Source organism: Eulemur rufifrons, chromosome 2 (assembly GCF_041146395.1).
Source record: "Eulemur rufifrons isolate Redbay chromosome 2, OSU_ERuf_1, whole genome shotgun sequence".
Lineage (NCBI taxonomy): Eukaryota > Metazoa > Chordata > Mammalia > Primates > Lemuridae > Eulemur > Eulemur rufifrons.
In genome coordinates this window covers 49,122,994-49,145,390 of record NC_090984.1, presented here as the reverse complement: position 1 = coordinate 49,145,390, position 22,397 = coordinate 49,122,994, and the positions used below count along the sequence as shown (strand labels likewise).

Genomic DNA, 22,397 nt, shown 5'->3' with positions numbered 1-22,397 from the left:
TTTGCCCTTTTAGCCCTTAGTTTTGACTTCCCAGCCTTTCATGAATGACCTCAGTGCCTCTGGCAGCTACGGATTTTTCATTTCAAAAGTTATTAGTTTAAAGGCTTGGTAGAAACTCCCCAAGGGCAAAAGGAAATCACCATTCTACCATAGCACTCTACCATAAATGCATGCACTGTACAGAAACCTCATGCCTTTCTTTTTTTCCCGTTACGCCACTGAACACACTTCTCTATTCTCTTTAATTGCTGAGGATCCACTGCAAGGTATTTGCCATTCTTACTTGGGCTGTCTTGGGCCATTAGTGAGGAACAGGCTTCATCCTGATGCTTGGTCATTGCATTCCCCTGGGCATCTGGCGTTGAAAGGTCTAGTGATTGTCACTGTGGCCTTCATTCACTTCTCACCAGACTGTGCCCGTCAGCTAACTTTTATTTGTGATGTAAGGTGCCCATTGATTTCCCAGCTCTCACATCTGATGTCTTCTTTATAACATCTTGCTGTGAGGACCACTGTTCCTAACAGGCTATCTACTGTTCTGCCTCTACAGGTCTCTCCTCTTACCTGGATTTCACCAATCCCAAGGTCAGAGAGTGGTATTCAAGTCTTTTTGCTTTCCCTGTTTATCAGGTTGGTTTTTATTCTTTTGCTCTTTTCTAGTTACTTGAAAGGGTGAAAGAAGGAAAAAAAGTGATTGAATAGAACTATTCTGCTTCATTGAATAGTTCTTGATATATAATGCTTGTATGAAAGTGCATGGATGGCCACCATGTTACAGACTTTGGTGGTGCTGGGGGAGGTGCTGTGCATTACCAACTGCACAAAAGCTGTGATTTTGACCTCTAGTGTAATAGACTCTGTGATATATCAGAGTACTTTATAACAGAGATTTATTATATTTTCAAATGACTATATATTTTTACATAAAATAGAATTCTATAACTATTACTTAAAGGTGATGATGCATGTGAAAACATCTTACAAATATGTCATTAAAAGTGAAGCATAATGATAAATCAATTATTAAAAAGTCTTATAAGAACCGCAGAGAGAACTGGAGAACTGTTTTCAACCAATTATGATGATGATGATGATGGTGATACGTAATACAAACCGAGCGTTTGCTATGTGCCAAGCACTTCATGTGCATTATACTATTCATCTTCGCAATAACCCTGTGAAGTTGGAATATAATTAAATCTTATCCCACAGGTGACTTGTTTTCTTTTGACTCTTTACCCTCAACTGTTTCTAAACCTGATTACCTCTATGAAGAAGGCTATATGGTTTCCAAATATTTAACTGCCTTAACTGTCCTTAAGGGATTGGCAAACTTTTTTGGTAAAGAGCCAGATAATAAATATTCCCAACTTTGCAGGCAGTGAGTTCTCCTTTTCAATTATGCAACTCTGCCATGGTGGCAGTCAAAAGAAAACAAATAAGCCACCTCTAGACATTTGAAAGACTCTCTCTCCTGTGGGCCAGGCAGCAGATGTATTCCATGTGTCCCAGAAGGCAAGCTAGGTAGGCCCTGTGAGGAGAATGTTACAAGGAGCAGAAAATAATGGAATGAGCTGGCTGAGGGGCTCCCTGTGATTGTAGCTATTCAGTCAAATGCTGAGAGACCAAGGATTCTTTAAAAGAAATTTCAACACCATGTTAACTAGATGATTCATATACCTTCCCACTCTAAATTGAACAATTATGTATAGAACACAAACTATAGATCATGCTAACTTTTAAAGTATTATTAATAGAAGATAGAATCTTGTCATGTATGGGTATAATTGCCCTTAGTTAAGAGTTGTAGCAGATGATGGATGATAAAGAGCCTAATATGAACATTTACAAGCTTCCCTGTAGGGGTTCTCCAGGGAGATCTTACAGTGAAATTGCTGAGGAATATATATTTCATAGACTATACAGTGCAGCATTCTTTCATTCATCAACAAATATTTATTAAGAACTTTCTGTGGGCCAGGTACCATTCTAGGTGTTTGGGATTTATTAATGAACAAAACAGACAAAATTCCCTGCTCTGTGGAGCTTATAATCTAGCAGTGGAGCAAAGGTCTGAGCAATAATAAACATAATAAAGAAATTAATTAAATGGGGTAGGAAAGGGGCATGAGGCAGCTATTATGAAAACATCATCAATGTGAAAATATTATTATGACCAAGATTTACTTCGTAGGGTTCTACAGACATCCTCTTCATATGGAATGACATGAATGAGCCCTCTGTCTTTAGAGGGCCAGAGCAAACCATGCAGAAGAATGCCATTCATCATGGCAATTGGGAGCACAGAGAACTTCATAACATCTATGGTTTTTATCAGGTAAGACATTCAAAAAGAAGTCAGCTGGACTCATGTGACCTACCTTTTGGACTGTAAGTCATTTGCTTTATAATAGCTATACTCTACTTACTGTTCATTTATCTTTGTGTGTCTTTTCTGACAATTTTCTGCAATGAGTCTTAGGGAGTGGTCTATACAAGACTTTCTGTGTGTGTAGAGATGGGATCTCACTATGTTGCCCATGCTGGTCTCAAATTCCTGGCTTCAAACAATCCTCCCACCTTGGCCTCCCAAAATGCTGGGATTACAGGCATGAGCCACCACGCTCAACCAAGACTTTTTATTACTTCTCTCTGCTGCTTTTCCTTCCATAATGAACTTGATGAATTTTAAAATATTATGAGAGTAATGATACCATAGAAACATCTACCTTGATAGGAGCCATGAGTAAATGACATTCACTGAATATGACTTCAAACTTTTATTGATGTAGGCAGTGTATAAATATGTAAACAAAAGTAATTAAAACAAACGTTTTAAAATTTCACAAATATCTAAATACAGCAAGTCTTACATTCATACCAGGGGAGCAAGATTTAGAACACAGATATATTTTTTAAATGTAGAAAGCCTTCCCTAAGTACTTAGCCTTCTCAATAAAGGTGGTAGAATTGTCTTTCATTTGCCGATTACATCCAAAAGATTTGGCAGTCACTTGCCATAATTTATACCTATGGTTCTTTATTATTTTCAAAATGTGACTATATTCCTATGGCCCTCACATCAATTTGTATTTTCCAGTGGGAGCTGCTGGCTAGATATAGCACAGTTTTCAGATAGTATGTGTTTGCTTCCCTAACAACCTTTTACTGTAACTGCAAGCTGCTTTGGTCAGAGAATTTTCTTATGTGGGCCAAGGCCAGTCACTTAACCTCTATGAATCTCATTTTTTTTTTAACCAGTGAATACTATGTGTCTCAGAGGTGGTTGTGTATATTATATGAAACAATGTTACAAAATGCTTACTATTGTAAGCACCAAATAAATGCCACCTTATTGTTTACTATTATTTCATTACCATTGTTAAAGAAATTTTTTCATTCTTTTAACATTGTAATTTAGAGGAGTGTCATTAAATCGTGAAAATTATTTGATAGATTTTTTTTTTTTTTTTGAGACAGAGTCTCACTCTGTTCCCCGGGCTAGAGTGCCAGCTCAGCTCACAGCAACCTCAAACTCCTGGGCTCAAGTGATCCTCCTGTCTCAGCCTCCCAAGTAGCTGGGACTACAGGTGTGTGCTACCATACCCAGCTAATTTTTTCTATTTTTAGTTGCCCAGCTAATTTCTTTCTATTTTTAGTGGAGATGGGGTCTTGCTTTTGCTGAGGTCTTGAACTTCTGACCTCAAGCCATCCTCCCACCTCAGCCTCCCAGAGTGCTAGGATTACACGCGTGAGCCACCCCACATGGCCTGATGGATTTAATATTTTTCATTTCACATTCCTACCTACTATTTACTTTTTGCATGTTAGATAGCTTTGGGGATGTCTGCATAATGCCCTAATCCAATCATTCTTTGAAATTCTTCTCCTTTAACTTTATAGCAAATGGCTACTGCAGAAGGACTGATAAAACGATCTAAAGGGAAGGAGAGACCCTTTGTTCTTACACGTTCTTTCTTTGCTGGATCACAAAAGTATGGTAAGGAATGACTCATCTCAAGACTGAAAAACACAAAGTAGCAACCTCTCTTTTGTTAAATCATTTATGGTATATGCTGCTATTGTTTTGATGCCTTCCTTTTCAATAGCCATTGATCAAGCGTTTGATTTTAGACAGTGATATGCCCTGAAGTACGCATTTTGTCCTACAAGACTGAGTAAAACAATTTTAATCAAGTTTGATACTTGTTTCCCACAGAAAAAATGGCCACTTAGTTGTAGGGAGAGTGACTTCAAAGTATTCAGTCTGCTAGGATGGTCATCTCTGATCCTGTCTCTTTGATTTATCAAAACCAGGGAAATATACCTCTGACACATTCCATTAACCACCTGTTCCACTTAGCAATGTGGCTTAAAATAGACCTGGCTGTTGCTTGTGGTCAGGGTCATCTATAACTGGATCCAGTTTACTAGCTAATGCAGATCTAGTTCAATTTAACCATCCTGTGGCAGAAAGGCTATTTTAAGTCCCTTGGCCTTGCATAAACAACTGAGAGCTTAGGACCCTACTTTGAAGAATCTAGCTCTTACTATACCGTGGACATTATTAGGCCTCTCATTCTACCTCTGAAAACCAGCCCCTATGGTACTTTGGAAAAGGCCAAAATATTATCATCTCAGGCAAAGATTCATGTACAGAGAGCTCATCACAGCACTAGTGCTTGAAACAAAAGAAAGAAAGAGAGAGAGAGACAGAAAGACAAGGAAAAAAAGAAAGAGGAAGGAAGGAGGGAGGGAAAGAAAGAAAGAAAGAAAAGCTAAAAATGTGACAATAAGGGAATAGTTACAAAAGTATGGTGTAGCTATATGATATGAGGCTACTTAAATGGTAGCTTTAATTTCACGAGAAAATGTTCATGAGATCATGATAAAGGGGAAAAAAACCTAAGTATTTATATATTATCCCAATTTTTCTATTGATACATATTAGATGTACATATTTTCAGATTAAATGTGATAATTTGACACATTTGTATAATCAAATCAGGGTAATTGGGATATCTATTACTTTAAATATTTATCTTTTCTTTACACTAGGAATATTCAAATTATTCTCTTCTAGCTATTTTGAAATGTACAATTGCTTAATATTAACTATGGTCACCCTACTGATCTATCAAATACCAGCTCATATTTCTTATCCCAATTTTATAAAAATATAAGATAGTAATTTAAATTAATAAGTAGGTAGGTAGACGGGCAGACAGATAAATGTAAGAAAATTTAGTACCTTGGTGATTAAGAGTGATTGTATTGTTTATTTTTTTGAGACAGAATCTCTCTCTCTCTGTTGCTTGGGCTAGAATGCAGTGGCATCATCATGGCTCGCTGCAACCTTAAACTCCTGGGTTCCAGCAATCCTCCTGCCTCAGCCTCCCGAGTAGCTGGGACTACAGGCATGTGCCACCATGCCTGGCTAATTTTTCTATTTTTAAGTAGAGCTGAGGTCTTACTCTTGCTCAGGCTGGTCTTCGAATTCCTGAGCTCAAGCAATCCTCTGGCCTTGGCCTCCCAGAGTGTTAGGATTATAGGTGTGAGCCACTGTGCCTGGCTGATTATGAGTGATTTTAGTTTTCTTCTTTTACCTGTCTTTATTTTCCAGATTCTCTACAAGTACCATTTTATTCACTAAAAAAAGTATTTTAATGAAAATATTTACCAGCAGCAGTTAAAAAAGATAACAGAAGATGTGAATATTAAGTTATCTTTGATCTCCTAAATTTTGGCCCACTGATAGTCTTCTGTGTGACACCAGCAGCTTTGCCTCATTGTGTAGCAAAGGCATTAATTACGAGGAACACTATTTTGTTAAATCATATGTTGAGGCTAATGGCCAGAGAGAGCTTCTGACTAAAGAGCCAGATGAGACATAAAAACATCTGCATGTTTACATGAGCTTTTACATGTTTATGTGAGTTACATGGAAAATGAAAATGTTACCATGTGGATTTCAAAATCATTATGTAGATATATACGTATCTCATTTGAAGTCTAGAGAAATTATTAGAGTCTTTTTTAAAAAGAGCAATCCCTTGAAAGTATTTTTCTTTTCAAAATATGACATACGACAGCCTAAAATTTCTATGAAAGATTAAAGCAAAAATAGCTACAAAAACTATTTTGGTAGAAAATAAACAAAAATGTTTCAGGAGTAATCTTAGTTTAGTAAAATCAGATTTTTCCTTTTATGGATCTCTTTAGTGGTATATAATGTATCGTCAAAAATTCTTATCACCTATACAGTGAACAAGAACACTGGCTTTGGCATCAGACTTCCTGGGCTCAAATCCTAACCTCTACCACTTAATACCTGTATAATTCTGGGTAGATTATCTCCTGTTTGCCATATTTCCCTCATCTATAAAATGGAGTTAATAATGGTGTTTAGCTGATAAGGGTTGTTGTGATGGCTAAATTGGATAATCCAAGCAAAGTATTTAGCATAATACCTGGCTCAGGAAGGGCTCAATAGATGTTATCTATTGTTATTATGTCTGCCCTATATGAACTACACTACTTCTCTCAAATTTTAGAGGATTTTTTTTTGGTGGAGGATGGAAGCGGGAGGAAATAGGTGTATAGATCAATGGAACAGAATAGAGAATCAAGAGAGTCCAACATGTAAGTGATCGATTGATTTGCAATGGAGTTTCCAAGGCAATTCAATGGAAAAATGATAGTTTTTTTCATTAGATGGTTCTGAAACAACTGGATATCTATATCGGAAAAAAAATGAACCTACACCCTTACCACACACCATATTCAAAAATTAACTCAAAATGGAATTAGACCTAAGTTATAAAAGCTAAAAATAAAAATAATAAAACTTCTAGAAGAAAACATAGGAGAATATTTGTGGATTTGAGATAAACAAAGATTTCTTGGATAGAACACAACAAGCATGAACCATAAAAGGAAAAAATAGATAAATTAGATTTCATCAAAATTTAAAATCTCTGCCCTTTCAAAGACATTGATAAGAAAATGAAAAAGCAATCCCCAGACTGGGAAAAAATATTTGCAATATACTTATATATATGTCAAAGGATTTGTATCCAGATTATATAAAGAACTTCTACAATGCATAATAAGAAGACAAACTACTTTAAAAAATGAGAAGATTTTAATACATACTTTACAGAAGAAGACATATTATCCATAAATACATGAAGAAATACTCCACATTTCTAGTCATTAGGGAAATATAAATTAAAACCACACAGAGATACCACTATGTACCCATTAGAGTGGCTAGAATTAAAAAGACTGGTACTGTCATACTTTGCTATTGAAAATGTAAAATGGTAAACAGTTTGAAAGTTTCTTAAAGTGTTTGACATACACTGAATGTAAGACCTACTTCTAGATGTATACCCAAAGAGAAATGAAAATATGTCACACAAAAATCTGTACACAAATGTTCATAGCACCTTTATTTATAATAGCCAAAAACCAAGAACACAAAAGAATATATATTATATTTCCATTTATCTGAAATTCTAGAAGGAACTAATCTATACTCATAGAAATCAAATCAATAGTTGGCTTAAGTTGGCGGGGGCGGGAGGGGGGGGGCGGGGGGGGGGAAGTTACTGATTGCAAAGAAGTCCCAGCAAACTTTTATAGTTATTGAAATGTTCTATGCCTTGCTTGTGGTGGTGGTTACATGGATGTATGCATTTTTCAAAACTCATCAAGTTCTTCACTTAAAATAGGTATGTAAATTATGTCTCAAAGTTGATTTTTTTTAATGTTCCCCCATAATCAGATTAATTATACTTAAAAATAAGTGCAAGTGCAATTTCAGAATATTTTCATAGAATCCATGTTTTGTGAATTCTAATAACTTTTTCACATTAGAAAATTAATACATTTTCAGTATAGAAAATCAGGATTTATTTTAAGCTGAAAACTCTGTTTTCCTTTTATTAACTTGTCTTTTACAAATAAGAAATCTAAATATGAAATTGAATGCATGGGCTGATTTGTGATTTTTTTTTTTTAAATACCTTGTTATTGGTGACCAAAGGCGCTGTATGGACAGGTGACAACACAGCAGAATGGAGTTACCTGAAAATTTCCATCCCAATGTTACTCACTCTCAGCATTACTGGGATCTCTTTTTGTGGAGGTAAGATGAATCCTATTCTGACTCCTGAAGTGCAAAAAAAAAGCGAGGGTGTTTTCGTCAAAGCTGGTCACAAACACCTTCTTATTACTGTTTTGGGGAGGGATAAATGTGGGAAAAAGAAAATGCAAGAAAGTAAAGGGGAACAGATTAGAGAGGAGAGTTAATGGGATACCTCATGGCTTTTCGTGTCTTGTCTGTATGGAGGATATGAAATCAAGTTGTCAAAAAGGGAGCCAGAGTGCTTCTCTTTCAAGACACTCGTCCTCTTATTGCTTCCTCCTTAGGCCCTCTTGAAAACTGAGTTTCTCTTCTTGACGCATATCTTTTCTTCTTGACAGTGAGAAAAATAGAACTACAAAGAATTTAGCAAATCGGAAGTCAGCCTTACAGAAACTCTTCTCAGCAGATTTAAAATTCTATGACATATTTTAACTGTGTTTAAATAAAAACACATGCTCTTGGAAAAGATAAATTTTGTTAAAATAAGATTTTCTGATGGACTGCCTTCCCTGCAGATAAGAAATCTCAATATGGAAGGTGCCCGGTCTGCTTGTTTTCTGCAGGAGTAGAAGCAAATTAAATATCACTTTTTTGATATATGTGTTTTTATGGCATTGGTCCACCTATAATACAAGGAATACATATATCCATTTCATGAGCTCAAGGGCTCAGCATGAAATCCTATCTAAACCTCTAATTCTGATTTTCTGCTTCTCTTTATTTCTATTTTTATCTTAGTTCAGCTGTTGCTTTCAAAGGAAATCAACTGCCAGCCTCCCTCCCCCAACACACACACACACACACACACACACACACACTTATTTAATAAGGCAGACATTTTGTGGTTTCTGGGTTGTTTGGGTTCAGGAACATAAAGGAATGTTGATCTTGCAATAAAGCCTCTGACCTTTTGACAAGAAAGAATATTCAAAGAGCATATTGTCAGATCTGTGTAGTATGTGCTCACATATTTGAGGCCACAGTTTTATCCTGTCATGTGGAATGCATACGCAGTGCTTTTTCCCTTGTTTGTCTTCAAGGCCTTATTTTACCTGTGTGCATCATTGATTCAAAGCCCAGCTGCCTCACTCAGACTTTCTTTGCCTAACCAGCTGATGTAGGTGGGTTCATTGGGAATCCAGAAACAGAGCTACTAGTGCGTTGGTACCAGGCTGGAGCCTACCAGCCTTTCTTCCGTGGCCATGCCACCATGAACACCAAGCGGCGGGAACCCTGGCTGTTTGGGGAAGAACACACTCAGCTCATCCGCGAAGCCATCAGAGAGCGCTATGCCCTCCTGCCCTACTGGTATTCTCTGTTCTACTATGCACATGTGGCTTCCCAACCTGTCATGAGGTAAAAAAGCTTCATCCATTCAGGGGCCCCAGCAACCAATGTGTAACAGAAGATCCTCTCAGTGATTAGAGAAGGCTGTTACACAGTGATTCTAAGAGAAAACAAGAAGAGCTAATCAAGTTTCAATCAGCTTACTGAGCACACCTGTGAGCAGGGTGCTAGCTGTTGTGAACACCGAAGACAAAAACTAGATGGATCTCCTGCTACTTTGTGCCTAAAGTGTTAATATTTGACAGGAAACAGAACAGAGATATTTCAAAGAAAAAGGAAGCGACTTCATAACTGAATTCATTCAGTATTTAACATCCTCTCATGAAGAATAACTTATTCTGCCAGTCTTAGGCTTTATCTTACTCTTAGGGTTAAATCCTTCCAAGTTTGAGGTGAGCATTTTTCTAGTGTGTAAATTATTAATATATGCCAATTCTATTTTGAAGGCAAAATATGAAAAACCAACTTCTCTAGGTTAGAGAACAATACACACAGACATACATAAAACACCAAGACTTCTGGATCAGCAGTTCCTAAACCTGGCTCAGATCAGAATCATGTGGCACACCTCCAGACCTGCTAGGAATCTTTTTCAGTAGGTCCCAGCGATCTATATTTATTAGAAGTTTCCCTAGTGATCCTAGACATCAACCAGGTTTCAAGATCACTGCTTTGTTACCATTCAGTAGGAAAGGAATATATTATTACAAAGGCTAGTGAACAAACTAAAAATGTCTTTTTAAAAAATACCTTTCCTCATGAAATTGAGAAATAATTAGAACCATTAAGCTGATATCCAAATACATGGATATTGAAAGTTTTGTTATTTTTATGAGCCCAAATGCCTCCTAGATAGTGTATGCAACAATAACAATTAAAAAAAAAAGAACACATCGAAAATTTTCAACCCCCCAAAAATGTTGAAGTTGTTGAAAAAAAAAAAAAAAACAGTTCTTTTCATTTAAATCAGTGATGAGTAAGTGATGTGTGAAAGGCAGTGACAGAGTGAAGAAAAGACAGAATTATAACATCATTGTAAAAGATGGTTTTACAAACATTTAATTTGTTTTACACCAAAAGTGTTAGACACTTGGATTTGCACCAAAGCTCTGGTTCTGCCTGTAAGAGTAGTATTTAGTACTCAACAACCAGAAGGAAAAATTACATGTGCTAGAATTCTCAATATTTCATTGGAACATTTGAGTTAATAGATAGCTCTTTGACATAAGAAAAATTTAAAGTAATCATAGTAATTGCTCATAAAATCTTGAATCATATGAAAAAGAGTCCTGGCTCTTTGGCATTCTCTAATTTGCTTTGAATAGTTATAAAACTAAAATATAAGTGATTGAATTGCAATAAAACATTGAATGATGTTGAAGTGAGAATTTTTTTTCTTTTTCCAGGCCTCTGTGGATAGAATTCCCTGATGAATTAGAGACTTTTGGTATAGAAGATGAATATATGCTGGGTGAGAATTTCTTGATTAATTATAGTTATGATAAACACTGTAATTATGTTTTTATTATGTTTTCTAGTATGAGAGCACTTTAAAAATCCCTAATCCCAAGAAAGCCAAAAAATAAAAGTAAAAGAAATTTCTTCACCAATATTTATAATGCGTTGGTGGGCTCATAGCTCTATTCTGTTGTGGTGTAGCATTTCTCATAGTATTGTTCCTGTTAACCTCAAATAAATCTATTCGTGGATGTCATTTGGAGTTCTTGTTCTAAGTCCACTCCTCTAAGCCTTGTGACACCACTATGGGGAAGGGAAGTAGAAAAAAAGTAGACCACATGGTTAGGGTGAAGAACCAGAAGAGGTTATTTCATATGCAATAATAGATTTATTCTTTGGTTGACCTCTTCTTTAACAAGGATTAGACTATCAAATGCAAAACATGAAAGTTTATCATCATCTTAGGAACAGGGCTCAAGAAGCCAGGCTAAACTTAAGAGTTTCCCAAAAGGTGAATCCCATTTCTAAACTTAGAAACCCAAAATGGAGGGAAAAAACCAAAAAAACCTGAGCTCTTTAAGTCTCACTCATCATTAGGTTTCAGTTGAATAGTATAGCCTTGGAGAAACTTCCCTGACTACTACTTGTTCTCTTATAACTAATTCTACTGCCCCCAGTCAAAGCTAGGCCCTCCTGTTATGTAACTTTCATTCCATTTTGTGCTTTTGCCTCTTTTGGCATGTGTCTTGACTCTAATTTGTAATTATTTTTTAATATTTGTCATCACTGCTATTAAACTCCATGAGGGCAGGGACTATGCTTGTTTTATTGGCCACTGTATCCCTGGAGCCTAGCATAGTGCCTGGCATTCAGTAGGCACTCAATAAATAAATATTTACTGAATAAAAGAGCAAATTTATAAATGGATGGATTTTACATATGTGTGGTGCCAAGGTCAAAGCAAAAGTAATAATCCAGATTGCTTTTAAGAAAACCGCAGCCTTCCCGTTGAAAACTTCCCAAACAAGAGGATCTGAGTATCCACACTGACCAAACTTCTGGATAACAGTTGTGGGCTCCCCATCATCAATGTCACTCACAGCAAACAATGAAGTACTTGGAGAGGTGCAATGGTGCTTTTGGGCTACTGGCGTACTAGCAGTTATGCACAAAATGAGACTAATGGACTGTGTCAGGGGTCCCTTCCTATAATAATCTCAATATGCCATAAATAGATTAATGACAGATGATAATATAGTCACCTCTTTGAGCACCTGTCCTCTTTCTAACAATACAGTTCTCTGATGAATCATTGTTCAGGTTACCACAGCCTCTGCTTTTCCAAAGATCATAATCAAGTGGTTTTTTAAAACCACAATAACTAGCACTCAATTAAAGGGAAAGGAGGTTTTCAGACCTCCTGTGATGATATTCAACTTTATTTCTTCTCCAATTTTAGGAAGCGCTTTATTGGTTCATCCAGTAACAGAACCAAAAGTCACCATGGTTGATGTGTTTCTGCCAGGATCAAATGAGGTAAGAGTAATGACAACCATGTATCTTATATGTCCCATATCCCTAATCCCTTCATTTCTTGTAGGAAAGAGATTTCGTCATCATGCAGTTGTGAACACAGCCTAAATGACTGTAGCAACTGATGATTCTTATAAGTCGTGACCACTGTCCTCAGAGGTTAAGAAACTTAATGGAGGAGGCAGGGAAAATGATGAATAGGTGACAACTCCACGACTCCACGGAAGATCGGAATGGTTTTTTATCTTCACATTTTGAATTGTAAAAGTAACTCTTTACAAACACTAAGGCTTGGATAGGAAGAAATACTCAGTCTACTATTAGGTATCAAACTCAGTGGGGAAACATAAGTATAAAAAGACTTTACTCTTTGGTTCTGGCTCTATCTGCATCCTGAGCTTTTGGTATCAAAAGTTGGTCTCAAGACGCTCACTAAAGTAGTTAAAAAGTAACAATGACTTCCCTCTATGCCCTGGTGGCTTTGTCTGGTATTTTATTAGTTATGTCATTAATTACTGTAACTATATAAAGTATCATCCTGGACCTGCTGGAGCTCAGGGCACTAAACCCAGGCAGGGCACAGGGGAGAGCTATGGGTACTAAGAGCAACAGCCTCTAGAAACAGACCCAGACGTATCCAAAGGAGCCAGGATAAGAGCCAGAGCAGAAACTTGGGGCACCAGCCTAGGGAAGGAGGGTATGAGATGGAGAGCAGGAAGGAGACAGACCCTAGAGAGAGTCCTTGAGCACTAGAGCTCCAGCAGGCAGGGGGAAGAGCCATGGACAGTACTGAGCTGGTGTTAGACTGCCATGTCAGATAGTCCTGGCCTGTCAAGGCAAATGGTGAGGTAGCTGAGCCAGGCCACTCCCGCTGCTCAGAGTGCCTGTCAAGCGTTGACATGGCCACATCCAGGTCCAGTGCTCTCCCTCAACCTAGCTTCACATGTTTGGTGGTCCTATTAGTTTCCTGAGACTGCTTTAATAAATTCCCATAAACCTGGTGGCTTGAAACAACCAAAATTTATTCTCTAACAGTTCTGGAGGTTTGAAGTCCAAAATCAAAGTGTTGGCAGGGTTGGTTCCTTCTGGAGGCTATAGGAGAGAATGTGTTCCATGCTCTCTCCCAGCTTCTGGTGGCTGCTGGCAGTCCTTGGCATTCCTTGGTTTGCAGCCACATCACTGCAGTCTCGCCTTCATCTTTACATTGCCTTCTCCTCTGTGTGTATCTGTCTTTTCTGTCTCTCTTTCATAGGGACACTCATGGTGGCATTTAAGGCCCAACTAGATAATTGGGGATAATCCCCTTAATGTAATGAAATCTGTGACCGTAGGAGGTACTCTTCACTCCTCCAGGCATTAGGAAGTGAATATATCTTTTTTTAAACACTTCATTATTTATTTATTTATGTATTTATTTATTTATTTTGAGACAGAGTCTTGCTCTGTCGCACAGGCTAGAGTGCCGTAGCATCGGCCTAGCTCACAGCAAACTCCTGGGTTCAAGTGATCCTCCCACCTCGGGCTCCCAGAGGCTAAGATTACAGGCATGAGCCACTGTGCCCGGCCCCTGAATATATCTTTTTGAGGGGCTACCATTCCATGCACTATACTTGTCATTAGTGATATGACAATAACCAGGCTTTTCTACAGAATGTTCATGAATGATGGTCTTTCCTCTTGGTTTCTCCAGTAATTTGGAGTTCTGAAGTTGTGGGCTCTTTACTAAGGTTCCCCTGCCAAGTAAAAACCAGAGAAAAATGTTAAATTCAACAACAGCTAAATAAGTGGTCCTGTCGAACATTTCTGTTGAGAGTTTCTCAAGTTGATTCCAACAAAACAGTAGGCTCACATTAAGAGGAACTGGCTCCCTTTCCAACTTAGCCACGGATTTTTACCCATGATCTATTTTCATTGTAAGCATATTGTTGTGACTATGTATCACATTCCTTCAACACTATTTCCCAGAGTGATCTATGATTGGTTCTCTTGCAACAACTTCGCAAACCTGCTATATAAAGCATGTGGTAACCCTAGGAGGTGAACTTGCGAAATTGACTGTGTGACTGCCAGAAAATATACTAGGCTAGAAGAGAGAAAAAGAGGTTTTTGTTTTCATGCTGCTTCTGATATCTTAAGGGTTTATCCCATCAAATTAGTTTGTGGGACCTTTTTGGTACTTTGACAACTAAACTCGCTCAATAGAGATCCCAGATGAGAACCTTATTCCTGAATTGTACTTTGTAAAAAAAAAAAAAAAAGATACTATAATAGTAATCCCAGTTTCCATTTGTTTTCCTCCCAGATCTGTTTCCTTCTCTGATGCTTTCCTTTTCTCCTGCCTCTTTTGTAATTTATTTGCCTATGTTGTACTTCTCTTCTTTGTTGTTTTTTTCTCACTTCCATCATCTTTTACTACTAGAAGCATTAAGTTTTTATAAGCCAAGTAGACTGTAAGATCCATGAGGGCAGAAACTGTGTCTTTTCTGTTCTCTCATGTATAACCAGCACCTAGCACAGTGCTGGGCACGTGGTAAATTGTTTGATAAATAACTTTTGGATGGATAGATGGATAAATGAATGGCATTTTACTTAAATTAACCAGCCATAGTCTTTTGAGATCTTCTTAAAAGCATATTTCTTCCTAACTTCTACCCAATTTTTTTAAAGTTATATTTATTTTAGCTTTCTGGTTATTTGAAATTCAAATAAGGAGATGTTTTACTGAATAATGAAACTGTGAACAGAGTTGCTCATATATACTCTTTTTCACTGGGGTCTGTTACTTTTTAGGTCTGGTATGACTCTAAGACATTTGCTCATTGGGAGGGAGGATGTACTGTGAAGATCCCAGTAGCTTTGGACACTGTAAGTTATTTTCAGATTTTTATTTTTACCTATTGTGCTGTATTAGTCTGCTCAGGCTGCCATAACAAAATACCATGGACTGGGTAGCTTAAACCAGCAATCCCTAACCTTTTTGGCACCAGGGAACGGTTTCATGGAAGACAATTTTTCCAAGGACTTGGGGTGGGGGTGCAGTGGAGGAAGGCGGGGGAAGGGGAAGAGGCAGGAAAGGGAAGGCAGGGCAGGGGCTGGGCGGCAGTACCGGGCCGTGGCACAGGAGTTGGGGGACCACAGGCTTAAACAACAGAAATTTATTTTCTCACAATCTGGAGGCTAGAAGTCCCAGACCAAAGTGTCAGCTGATTCAATTCCTGGTGAGGGACCTCTTCCTGGGTTATAGACTGCCCCTTCTTGCTATGCCCTCATATGGCAGAGAGAGAGAGAAAGAAAGAGAGGCAGAGAGAGCAGATAAGCTGTCTCATGTCTCTTCTTAGAACACTATTCCTATCACATCAGGACCCCACGCTTACGGCCTCATTTTTCACCTTAATTTACCTCTATAAAGGCGCTATCTCCAAATATAGTCACATTGGAGATTAGGGATTCAACTTATGAATTTGGGGGGACACAAACATTCAGTTCATAATATGTTCCTATACAGAAAGAACCAAGGCCAGGCACAGTGGCTCATGCGTATAGTCCCAGCTACTCGGGAGGCTGAAGTAGGGGGATCACTTGAGGCCAGGAGTTCAAGACCAGTCTGGGTGATACAGTGAGACCCCATCCCTAAAAAAGATTTTTAAAAAGAAAAGAACGAACCGAGGATGTTAGTGTTCTGCATGATAACACGCAGAGACAGAAAGTAGATTAGTGGTTGCCTAGGACTGGGGCATGGGGAGAGTTTGGAAAGTAATGGAAGTGACTGCTAATGGTACAGGATTTCTTTTGGGGGTGAAAATGAAAATGTTTAAAATTGATTGTGGTGATAGCTGCATGACTCTGAACATACTGAAAACTGTTTAATCGTGTTCTTTAAATTGGTGAATTGTATAACATGTGAATTATATCAATAGAGCTATTAAAATGTGAGGAAAAAAAAGTTAAAAAATAACATATACTCTGATTTCATGGTATGAAACATCAAGGACAAACACAACTCTTCCCTATAGTTTATATTTGTATGTCTAAGAAGAACAATAACACTGATAACAGAGAAAACATATTGGTCATCACTTGTGTCATATAGAATGTCCTTCTACAGGACCAAGTCAAGAAACAAGAATTTTCAGTTGTAACCCTGGGTCTCTAGGTCCAAGGGAATGTATCAGTTATGATATTGGAATCAAGGTGGCCCATCCGGGCCGGGCGTGGTGGCCCATGCCTGTAATCCTAGCACTCTGGGAGGTCAAGGCGGGTGGATCATTTGAGCTCAGGAGTTCGAGACCAGTTCGAGACCAGCCTGAGCAAGAGTAAGACCCCGTCTCTACTAAAAAATAGAAAGAAATTAGCTGGACAACTAAAATATATACATATATATATACATAAAATTAGCCAGGCATGGTGGCGCATGCCTGTAGTCTCAGCTACTCAGGAGGCTGAGGCAGGAGAATTGCTTGAGCCCAGGAGTTTGAGGTTGCTATGAGCTAGGCTGACGCCACGGCACTCTAGCCTGGGCAACAGAGCGAGACTCTGTCTCAAAAAAAAAAAAAAGGTGGCCCATCTGGACTGTCTTGAGTTTCTAAGGGGAAGTTTCTTCCTGCAGTTGAATCACAACCTCTACCACCAGGCCCTAAATAGTGTGAAGGTTAATAAACAGGTACTGATGTTATTTTTTTTAATCATCAGTGAGAATATGAACCCCATTATTAAAAATGATTTCAGATACCAACTTTCAGATCTGGAAGAGACCTTAACAATCATCTACTCTATCCCTCACACAGGTGAAGAAACTGAGGTTCAGAGAAGTTAAATTACTTGTCCAGGATCACAGCTAGATTGTGGCAGAACTGAGGCAAGCCCCCAGGTGCATTCCCTTGGGCTGGGCTCCCATTCTAGAGCCCACTGCACTCGAACTTACCACCTTGGCTGGAGAGCAGTGACTCGCTCATAGCTCACTGCAGCCTCAAACTCCTGGGCTGAAGCAATCCTCCCACCTCAGCTTCCTGAGTAGCTGCGAGGACTAGTGGCACTTGCCACCACGCCTGACTAATTTAAAAAAAAAAATTTTTTTAGAGATAGGGTCTCACTATGTTACCCAGGCTGGTCTCAAACTCCTGGCCTCAAGCAGTCCACCTTGTTCTTTGAAGAAAAAGAAAAAGAAGAAGAGAGAGATTGGCCAATGAGGGGGAGGGGATGTGGTGGGAAAATGGATGTGCTTTACTTCTTGCTGCCAACTGCAAGTTAAGCAGAGGGGCATCTTAACTACTTCACCATCACTCTCAACTTCATATATGTTCTTGTCCTCTTCTGCTTGCTCATACTTGACTCACAGCAAAGTACAAGCTGTCATGTGACCCAGGCAGCTTCCTTACAGGATGCAGGAAACCTAGTGGGCTTTCCCTCCCTGGAGTGCCATTTCAGAAGTCCCATAGGCATGGGACATGCCTACAACCCTGTTGTTAGGGTCACTTAAAGTATCCTTGGTGGTTTCCATAACAGAAGCAGTTTCACGGATTGACCCTCAGAATTGAGTCAGTCATCCTGGTGGTCCAGAGAAGCAGGGAGCAAGAGAGGATAGGCTGCAGTGAGTAAGGACAAGTCACCTCCCCACATCGAGAAACCACCATCCATTATATACATACACATGCACTCACAGACATCTGGGCCCACTTACACAGAAAGATTCACTCTTCAGTAAGGCTCTAGAAATAAACATGTTTATTATATTGACAGGAAAACTAAAAATATAAAATAGGAAGGCCATTTATAGGATAGGCAGAATAGAATTTATCATTTAGAAGCAAAGACAGGTATAGACAATAAATCAACGAAGGTGAGAAGTTTCCCTAATAATTAAAAAAATGGACCCTGTTTTAGTGTTTGAGCTCTTTTCCTTTTCATGCCAGGGCCCCACATTTGCCTTCTCTGTGCCCACAATTTATTTTCCTCTTGATCCTGTACTTGTAAAGAGTGTGAATCTTAAACAATGAAATATTATAAAATTCTACCTTGACATTTTCTTATATGAATACTCCTTCCCTGAGCATGCTACTCTGTTATAGATACCAGTGTTTCAACGAGGTGGAAGTGTAGTACCAATGAAGACAACTGTAGGAAAATCCACAGGCTGGATGGCTAATTCCTCATATGGACTCCGGGTTGCTCTAAGCACTAAGGTATTTAGGAAATCTGTTACCCTTTTGTTTCTACTCTGTCTCTTTACAGTGGTAGGTAGCCTTTTGAGTGTGTGATAGCGTGTAAGAGTGGTGAACCCCATCTATGAGTTAGATGTTTCTGGTGTTTACCTAGAAATCATGGCTTAAACTATTTCTGAATCATTGTCCAGCTTGTCTGATCTTCCTGGAATTGTTCTTAAGGGAACTCTGAGATCTGGGAATGATAGAAATGTCCTTCTTGGGCACTGTGACTATTGGTGCTCTTCAGCTCAATATTGATTACTACTGGCATGAAAGCTCATCAAGCCATAGACAGCCTGCCCACGTGGATTACCCTGAAATCCTGTCTCCCGTAAAAGGGTACCTGTGTGTATGTACCATTTCAGGGACCCCAACCCCACCTAATAACTTCTGTTCTCATCAGGTGGCTCAAACACCTAAAATCGTGGGTAAATCCTGGGAGGATCCAGAACTGATTTGTCCTTTTGAGAAGATCTTTTGAGCCTGATGAGGCCTATAGCAGACTCCTCTCCTGTCCGTTTGCCCAAATATAGCACAGGGCCAAACAAACACAAATTCTTACTCTTACACTATTACTCTTACAATATTAATGCTCTTATTTATGTTAATATTATAAGATAATTAAGTAAATTACAGCTTTCTTTTCCATCTATTTCACTTACGCATGTCTTCTTGGTCCAAACTATGAGCCAAGACCATGTGAGGCCCCAGAGTAAATGCAAGAGAGTAGAGACCCATAGCACAAGCACTGTCAATAGCAGCAAGCTGCCATATGGAGTGCTGTGACATTGTTTGACATGTAAAAGGGGCCCTCCTACTAAAAAAATAGGAACCAGACACCATTCTCTAAATGGAAGGTTTTCTAAAGACGGTTGATCTTGTCCATCATATACTGATTTTTTTTAACTCCATTTTCATTCTGTGAACTTTCTTGGCTTTGTCACATTCTGGTATAGTATTTTCAGGGAAGCCACTTACACTACTGACCATAGTTTAAATTTCTTTCAACAAAGCCTCTTTGTGTTCCTCTTATGTGACTTACCCATTCATATTATTTCACTTATCTATTCAGGAGTGATTGGCTATTTGAACACATTAGGTATTTATATGACTACTTTGTGCAGCTTGAATATTAAGGGTTGTTAAACATAATTTTTCACAAACTTTTTATCCTGTTTTTACGCTTTAGGGGCTGACATTCTTTTCCTATAAAGCTATTATATAAGCACATTCTCTATGTGTGATTCACTCTCCAGGGTTCTGCAGTGGGTGAGTTATATCTTGACGATGGCCATTCATTCCAGTACCTCCACCAGAAGCAATTCTTGCACAGGAAGTTTTCATTCTGTTCCAGTGTTTTGATCAACAGGTAATGGCAGCTGTGTGGTTTCTTAAATAAATCATGCTACCCTTTTGGCATCCTTAAATGCACAGCTGATATTTGAAGATACTATTTAAATAAAATGAATGGTGAAAGCCATTTGTGGAGTATTTTCAATCACTCCACCATGAACATCCCTTCCTTATTTGTACTTTCTTCCCGCCGCCCCCCTCCCCACCGCCAAAAAGTAAAAAAACAAGGATTCAGTTTAAGCTCCCATTAATTCAAATCATTCATCCATTCACCAATTTATTAATTATCTGATTTCTTACAATTTGATTTCAATATCAAATTCACATTTGTGACTTTTGTGTCCCTTAGTGATTTCTCTCCAGTGGCTTGTTAAAGGGAGAATGGTTTGGCTGCTAGTTAGCTATTCCTTGGCATAGAGTCATCTTTTATTATCACTTCATCCTAGTAAATATGACTCCTATATGGATCATGCCTCCATAAGGAAAGATGGGAGAGGAACTCAGAAGGCTGAAGGTGTTGACCAGGTGACCAGTTCAAACCCCCGTCCCTCTCTTTTTCCTAAGACCATTTGTATCTATTCCAGTTCTGCTGACCAGAGGGGTCATTATCCCAGCAAGTGTGTGGTGGAGGAGATCTTGGTCTTAGGCCTCAGGAAGGAGCCATCTTCTGTGACCACCCACTCATCTGGTAAGCAAACAGTCCATTCTTACCTCACCATTTGTTTTTGTAAGCATAGAAGTATCTGCAATGAGGAGATGATTAGTCCCAAAACTGACATAATATGCTTAGCTTGGGTGAACTCTGTGCTTTCTGGTAGAGGTCAAATATCTTAGTCTCTAGAATGAGTGAGGACATCCTGCTTCACTGCATGAATTGGTCTTTCTGCTCACTGTGAATATTTTTATAAGGCAAATTATTTGAGACTCGAAATAATATTTAGCTTCTCTGAATATTTTTTTGAGCTACAGATATCTGAAGTCCTGAAGAATCCTACCCATGTTTATGGTATTTATGAAAGGGCATAGGATGGCATTTATATCCTTTCTTGCCTACTGATGTTCTGGACAAATCACTTTGTTCCTTACAATTTCTTTTCAACCAGTCTTGCACTCAAAACAGTGAAGTGTTTCATGTTTTAAAAAATTCATGCAAGTTCATAGGTAAAAATGCCTTTGGTAAAGGTAAATGGCAAACGTAAAAAAAAAAAAAATTTGGATTCTCGTAAGTAGAGTATAAGGTTTTATGATAGAGTCAGAAAACATTTCAGATTTGAAGAAAAGATTTTTCCCTCCTAGACATTCATCAGACTCTCTCTTTTATTGTCTTGCTATTTAGATGGTAAAGATCAGCCTGTGGCTTTTACATATTGTGTGAAAACATCCACCCTGAGCCTGAAGAAGCTCTCACTGAACATTGGCACTGACTGGGAGGTCCACATCAAATAACAAAGAAGTGCCCTGGTGACATGAGCAGGGAGCTGCCTGCACCTTTCTACCCTCCCCTTAGCCTTTTTTGAGATTTGTACTGCAATCTAATTGACTTCCCTAGCTCAATATCTTTCATTAGTCACCAGTGTACTAATGAACAATAGATTTCGGATTTTAAGATTTCAGCTTTTATATTTTAAGATATACTAGCAATACTCTTTGTGTCAAATACCACCTCTTCTCCCAGACCCACATGGCTCTGAGACATTTCTAGGGTTCATGAGTCTCCATTGCCTCTTGGGCCATGGCCCTGTGGTAAGTACTGTGGCCCATACAGTGGCCTCTCCTTGAGCAGGGCTGCATGGGTTTGCTTTAATGTGGACTAAGCCTACTTGTGTGGCCTATTTTGTGGAGGGCGGGGACGGGGAGGAGGGGGCTTTGCCTCAGGCCATGAAGCAGAGTCTCTCTGGCTGCTCCAGCAGCTGAGCTGCTCAAGGCCGATCTCCAAGTGGACAGCAGCCTCTGGAACTCCCACCGTTATATGGAAAAATGCTCAGCATCTCTAATCATCAGGGAAATGCAAATCAAAACCACAATGAGATGTCACTTATCTCCTGTGAGAATGGTCTTTATCACAAAGTCCCACAACAATAAATGTTGGCTTGGATGCGGAGAGATAGGAACACTTGTACACTGCTGGTGGGACTGCAAACTAGTACAGCCTCTGTGGAAAATAATATGGAGATACCTCAAAGAGCTACAAGTAGAACTACCATTTGATCCAGCAATCCCATGACTGGGCATCTACCCAAAAGAGCAAAAGACAATCTCTAAAAAAGATATCTGCACTAGAAGGTTTATAGCAGCATAATTCACAATTGCAAAGATGTGGAAATAACCCAAGGGCCCATCAGTACGTCAGTGGA

At 38.8% G+C, this 22,397-nt stretch overlaps 1 protein-coding gene across 1 annotated transcript in view; it reads left to right on the top strand.

Moving 5' to 3' along the window:
• The window catches only part of GANC (glucosidase alpha, neutral C), a 58,008-nt gene extending 36,131 nt beyond the window's left edge, over positions 1-21,877 (top strand). Inside the window, exons 13-24 of the mRNA XM_069461154.1 lie at positions 551-630; positions 2,195-2,338; positions 3,904-4,000; positions 8,051-8,152; positions 9,265-9,508; positions 10,906-10,970; positions 12,417-12,493; positions 15,281-15,355; positions 18,556-18,669; positions 19,947-20,059; positions 20,628-20,731; positions 21,380-21,877. Coding sequence (XP_069317255.1) covers positions 551-630; positions 2,195-2,338; positions 3,904-4,000; positions 8,051-8,152; positions 9,265-9,508; positions 10,906-10,970; positions 12,417-12,493; positions 15,281-15,355; positions 18,556-18,669; positions 19,947-20,059; positions 20,628-20,731; positions 21,380-21,489 — 1,325 coding nt within the window. The 3' untranslated portion in view covers positions 21,490-21,877. The remainder of the gene's footprint in view (positions 1-550; positions 631-2,194; positions 2,339-3,903; positions 4,001-8,050; positions 8,153-9,264; positions 9,509-10,905; positions 10,971-12,416; positions 12,494-15,280; positions 15,356-18,555; positions 18,670-19,946; positions 20,060-20,627; positions 20,732-21,379) is intronic.
• The last annotated feature ends 520 nt before the right edge of the window (positions 21,878-22,397 follow it).